Genomic DNA, 6,556 nt, shown 5'->3' with positions numbered 1-6,556 from the left:
TGACCTTCATGTAAAAGCGAGTGAGGCCACAAAAGCTACATTTGCCAAGCCTATTTGTTAGACCAGTTTCTTGTATTATTATAATTATTAAATACATCTCCTGCAGCTTTTACTTTGAGAGTTTTCAAGCTTTTTTTCCCTCCCCACTGAGAGTGTTGTGTGAAGTTCCTGCTGTTAAAATTGATCTTGGTGGAGAGCATGTTTGAAGCAACGCTGCATGCTTTTAAAAGAGCTGCTGGGGGAACTTTCGGGGCGGACGTCTGCCGCTGCTTTCAACTGAGAGACTTACTTTGTCTTTAGAACTCGTGATCTACTTTAAATTTGACAGTTCAAGCACAACTCACTTATGTAAGAATTTCTATCTCCCTTTCCAGTTGATTCTAATACTTTATGTTGTGCCTCTTAACTATTCTAGGTGAAATAGTTAATATGAGTTCGGGTTTTGGTTGAGAGTTCGGCTATGGTGGAAATAAGGGTTGTTTTCTTCCAAATGTTTGCAGAAGACACAAAATCATTTACAAAAATCTCTACAGTGCAACAGAGCGGCAGAAGCATCACGCTTTGGCACAGTTTTCCATCAGCTGGAACTGGGCGTTAGACAAGGTGGAGGGAATAATGAACACTTCAAATTAACAGGCAGGAAAAGCCTACTAGAACATCTGCAATCAAAGACACTTTAATTGGTGGCAGTTGTATTGCTGACTCCCACTTAAAACGGGATTGAACGTAATTTGATAATTTAAAAAAAAGCCACATCCAAAGAGTGCGCACACTTCAGTTTTCCCTTCTCGAAAAGATGCCCCCCGCCCAAAATAAAAAAAAAAAGTAAAAAAAAAAAGTAAAAAAAAAAAGTTTAAAAAAAAAAAGTTTAAAAAAAAAAAAGCCGGCATTTCAACAGCGGAAAATTAAAAGAATAAGATGAAGTGAAATTGCCAGGACGTGCTTTTAAAATAATGTGGACTGTCATAATTAGATTTATTACTGCTTTTAATAACGTTTGCTGCAAAGTGGACATAAATGAAATTTGATACATAATTGCATAATACATGTACAAATATTGTAGCTGATACAGAAAGCAAACAAAATACACTGGGTGAGGGAGTCCTTGCCCTCTTTTATTTTTTATTTTTTTCCACTCCTTTGTTGGTGGATAATGCACTGGTAAACAAAATAGGCTTTAGTAGAAACATGATCCTTAAAATAAATGTAACACAAAAAGAAAGTTACAATAAAAAAAAATCATAGTTTTGGTATTGAGTTTACCAAGGTGTGTTGTCACAATGAGACCGTGTAAAACCTTCATGGGAAAACACATGGCTAAGGAAAACAACTCGGAATTACAAAAGTTAGAAAATGAAATTTTGGTTCTGTGGAGCACAAGGAGAACCTGTCAGGTATTCAAATTAATTTCTTGTCTGAATAACACAATCCTACACTAACATTTCTCAACATAAAATGCATGGCTGCTGAGGATGCAGGAACAGAAACAATACACCTCACCAAGGAGCCAACTTGATTAATAGTTGACAGCAGTGTGGGGGGAGAAGAGTGATAGCACTGCCATGTCCTGTCTGGCTGATTGGAAAATAATCATAAAAAGTGGAAATGCTTATGTCGGTAGATCACAACCACCTCCACAGGACAGGAAATGAATTTTCATATAAGAAAAATGGATATGGAACACTGAAATGAGGTGGACACGATAAAGGAAGGGGAGTTATTAAATTGAGGGGGAAAAAAAAGATCAATCAAATGGTCAGGTAGCATGATGGCTGAGAAAATATAGAGATGTGACTTGCATGTTTTTGACACCTGCCGTGAGCATAATTCAACAGCATGTTCAGTTAATTCATTTTTAGCTCTTCTAACACATTGGCCATTGGTCTCTGTGGAAATATTTCAAGAGGTCCTTTTGGGCTAAAGTCCAAAGCAGGTTGAACTTTCTCCGCCAAGCAATTGGCTCGAGGTAAGAGTTCTATTTGATTGACTCTTGCTTAATACACTCTGCTCCTTAAGCTGTTCTGAGGGCACAATAGGGACTGTGAGGCCAACAAGTGGTAAAACTGACCAGCGTTTCTCCACAGTGCACGTTGGCAACAAGAGCGAAAAAAAAATAAAAAAAATGCAATTTTATACATTCAGTAATGCATACAGATTGAATTGCGTGAGCAGCGAGCCATGTCTGAGGAAGTGTATTAAGGCAGAGGGAGAGGCATGCAACAGTCATTCGGCATGCCTGGACCTTAAAAGCTGGTTCAGTTCCGTAAACAGTGTGCAAAGATTCTTCACATGCACAGACTTCACAGGTAAGCGTTATGAATGGATTAGTCCAAGATTGGGGTGAAGGTAGGGGTTAGGGTTAGGGCTACGGTATTGGGGTTCAGGGTTGCTCTCAATTTACATAGCTCATCTTATCTCTCCAATGCTCTGGGACCAGTTTGGAAAAAAAACACTTTTCTAGGTCCATGAAAGCATTCTTGGAGTAAACAGCCCATTTTTTACACAGCCTCTTTAAAGTTGTCCTTTTTCTGCTGTGTTGCTGCTTTGTGTCGATCCAGGAATCATCCGCCTTCAGGGGTCCTATCAGGATTGTAACAGGGGCGGAGAAAGGCGGGTAAATGGCAGGTTGTCTCTTGTTACAGCTCAAGAAATTTAGGGACCTGATCTAAAACCAAGAAGTAGCGCTGCACATCCAGGCACGCTCCTCCATCATTAGTGACTTTACAAATGTTCTTTTGCATCAATGAATAGAACTTCTAAGAAGATTCTTTGAAAAAGACTGTTAGAGTTGAAGCGTCCTTTCATATTTTCTTCATGTTTAATTCCCAAAGCTGTAATATGCAGAGGGTGTTCATAAATAAATTATCTGCCACATCTTCCATACTGTGCTGTTACATTGATACAATATAAAATCATAAATATTGAAAACCACTTTGGGTTTGCTTGTAACAACTTGCTGCAGACACAAAGATCATCTCCTGTGAAAGTTCTTCGTGTTTCCCCGAAGGAAGATACTGCGATCTCAGAGGGCTTTGGCACTGGTGGTGTGGGAGGTGGTGTGCGACACCGGCTTTTGTGGGTAGAAGCTATAGTAGTAGACTTGGAACAGGATGGCAAAGTCCACCAGGACCTGCAGCATGCCGCAAATCCAGAACTGCACGGGTGCCTGGGTGAGCAGGAAGTAGCCCGTTTTGAAGGTGTCGCCACTTGTCCACATCAGCACCATCTTGATGCTGTGAGGGAGAAGCCGAGAGGGGATGTCGTAAGTCATTTTTATTTGTTTTTTTAAATGAAAAGGGACATGGTCGAACCAACCCAATGCACTCGCATCTGTGCGACAACCAGCAAATGCAGAACCGCGGTGGCTGCCATCGTTAATTCGAAATCACTCAACCTTATCAAGCTAATGCTGAGCTTGACTGACCTCGTCAAACATTTCCCATAACTCACTCGCGTCCGCCCCTCCCGATTTCACTAACTCACAGGACGTATAAATGAATCACAAACGACACTTTGAATTTGAAGCGGCAATTTCTCTTTGCGTCCGCCGGGACAATCTACTTCACAGCATTTTTTTTATTTTCTTGACTGACATTTACACTCGGGCGCATATGTAATGAACTGAAACTGCAAATCACAGAGCCTCTAACAATACCCTCGAGCTGGAAACACCTCCGTCAACAGTAATCAAACACATTTCTGATTCATTCTTACGGCGTGTGAATCTTCTAAGGGATCAATAACGTATACACCATCAAGGCTTCGATCGACAGATATAAACTTAACATATACATCCTTCCATTTTGTATAGCACTTGGCCTCATTATGGTTGAGGGTAAGATGAAGCCTATCTCAGCTGACTTTGGGCAAGCGGCGGGATACATTCTGGATTGGATGCTGGCCAATTACAAGGGTCCATACGCCATTTTGAGTCTTCAATTAATCCATCATTCAAATTTTTGGAATGTGGGAGGAAGCCAAATCTACTGGAGAATTCCAAACTCCAATCAGTAACAAAATGAGCTGAAATTCAAACCCAGAAGCTCTCAACTGTCTAAAGTGGAGCAAATTTTGCCAAACTTCAAGATATGGAAAGCATAGAGAAAGCTCCATTTGAAGAAATATCTGTCTAGGTTTATGATATCAGAATTCCCCGGACCAGGTAGACAAGCAGATTGGTCATTGTTCCTGCTCCTAGCATGATTATTCACAACTGGAATGGATTTTGATCCAAGGTTTTTTGCTGACCGGCAGCGTTCTGCTTGGGTCACTTGATCAACACTGTTATGGCAGAATAACAAGTTGTTGTTTTTTTTTCTCTAAATCACTAAGCAGGAATCTATTAAACATCCATCCACTGATGTAAACGTGGTTAACCACTTGATCCTATTAACCGGACTTCTGAATGCACCAGCAAAAAATGACTGTCGGATGGATCCTGTGATTGAAGATGCCTCAAAATGACTCTTGCAGACGTTCAACCATGTTCTTTGTGTATGCACACAACCTGCCTTCCAAAAATCCTATCAGCCTCCTGTAAAGAATGAATGACGGCTAATCTGGTGTCTCCATTCCAAATTGTAAGTCTGTGCATTGGCCTTGTCAGGGAAAAGCTTTACCGCCAAACCTCATCATTGCATTATTCATGTCTCCAGCTTCACCTTGGCCCTTTTCATATGGGAATGCCCGTCCGTGTAAGCCTTGCCGTTTACCTCACACTGCCTACTTACTGCAGTTTCACACTTTTTATTTTATTTTACTGTATATATGAGCTCTCAGAAAGCTCCGCTCTTCCTCAAAGGCCATTCCTCTTCAATCTGGCTCCTTCCTTCCAGCGTCTCTCTCTGTACCTGCTCGCCCCGCTGCAGCATGGCAACCTCCCGCTCACAGTGAGGAGCTTGTTAGCGACGTTCTTCGTCAACCTCCACCTCCTCCTTGTCGACTGTCGTCTTGGTTATAAGCCTTCTTTCCTGCAGGTAACCATGAGAGAGGCGAGAATCGTGTTTGATCGAGTCCTCCCCCGCCCCTCGAACACAGAGCTATGAGAACATCGTCTGGCTACTTGTTTGTCTCCTTCCAGGAGATGTACTCAGTGCAGAGGCTGGAGGAGAGAGAGAGTTCCTATCTTAAAGTTCAAAAAGTCACACTCGAGGTTAAAAAGAACTTTAGCGAGAATTACAACGTAGAAATGCAATGCGGTAACCGACTTCATACTCCCAAAAGTGGTACAATCAACCAAAATGTTCTGGAAAGATATGCCTCAAAAGTTGAACAAAACGTAAATGGCATTGGGTGGTTGATGTTTGAGCACAGAGACAAAACAAACAAACTGCAACCAATTCTGAATTACAAATTTCATAAATATTTCCATAAAAATGCAGTACACAGAAATATAAATGCACAAACCAAATCTTTAGACATGCATGGGAACTAAATGGGTCAGTGACTGACCTGAAGCTTCTCCAGCTGGAGCTGATCCAAAAGCTGCTTTATTCAAGTTTCGTACACTCTGCCGCTTTGGATGAAGAACTGGTGACATCAGAAGAAGGTTTTTTTTTTTTCTTCTTCTTCTTCCTGTGTACGTGTTGGCTAAATGAAGCTCTAATTCCGTTATCTGACATACTAAGACACGACTAGGATACAAGCCTTATAAGGCTGCACTTGGATTTCTGGATGTCCCGTTTTGTTTAGCGTTTGTCCGGTACTTGTTTTATGGCAGGCCACTCAACATCAGTATGTGGCTCTGCGTTTTTGCAAGTCATATATTAACAGCAGGATGCTGAAAACTTTAAAATACCCTGTAGATTACATATAACTTTTTTTGCTGCTTCGTAAATAAAAAAAAAAAAACATTTCTGTGCTGTATGTGTTCCCATACTTTTGTCTGGTTTGGTTGCCTTTGTTTGGTTCTGCGTCAAAGCTAAGGTGGTAAATGCCACATCTTATGTGGCTCTTACACCGAGATAGAGCTGTGCAATTATTCGAAATTGAATTACAATTTTAATTATTACACTCAGCATAATCGTTAAAAAAAAAAAAGTTTACATTTATGCATTTGCACCTTTTTTTTTTAATTTAAAAATAACTAATTTAATAAATTCAGTTTCATCCAAAAGGAACTTGCATAGTGTTTCAAAGAATTTTATTTGTCTTTATATTGTCTTTGTGTGTGTATGTATATATATATATATATATATATATATATATATAATTATTATTATTATTTTTTGCCTTTAAACATTTTGTTTTGTACCAAAAAAAATAAAAAATAAAAAATCGCCCTACTGCCGTGCACATGCTGCACTCCAACTTCAGGTTTTTTGCCAACATAAATAAATAAATACATATTATAAATAAATTCTGTTTGGTCCAAAAGTAATTTAAATGATTATAGTCTATTTTTTTCTATTTTTTTTGGTCTTAATATATTTAAATGCTTAAAAATTCTTGTTTTGTACCAAAAAATAATCTTTGAATTGTGACTTTGATTATTGCCAAAATAATCGTGATTATTTTTTTCCAAATGGAGCAGCCCTACACTGAAATGTTTCCAGAT

General features: G+C 39.5%; 1 protein-coding gene across 2 annotated transcripts in view; it reads right to left on the bottom strand.

Moving 5' to 3' along the window:
- Positions 1 to 2,869: 2,869 nt before the first annotated feature.
- slc66a2 (solute carrier family 66 member 2) overlaps positions 2,870 to 6,556 on the bottom strand; it is a 40,461-nt gene continuing 36,774 nt past the window's right edge. For both annotated transcript variants that reach the window (XM_077507234.1, XM_077507233.1), the window contains exon 6: positions 2,870 to 3,233. In XM_077507234.1, coding sequence (XP_077363360.1) covers positions 3,023 to 3,233 — 211 coding nt within the window. In that variant the 3' untranslated portion in view covers positions 2,870 to 3,022. The remainder of the gene's footprint in view (positions 3,234 to 6,556) is intronic.

The sequence above is a fragment of the Festucalex cinctus genome, chromosome 19, assembly GCF_051991245.1.
Source record: "Festucalex cinctus isolate MCC-2025b chromosome 19, RoL_Fcin_1.0, whole genome shotgun sequence".
Classification (NCBI taxonomy): domain Eukaryota; kingdom Metazoa; phylum Chordata; class Actinopteri; order Syngnathiformes; family Syngnathidae; genus Festucalex; species Festucalex cinctus.
Note: the sequence above shows the minus strand (reverse complement) of the source record. Positions and strands in the feature narration are given on the sequence as shown.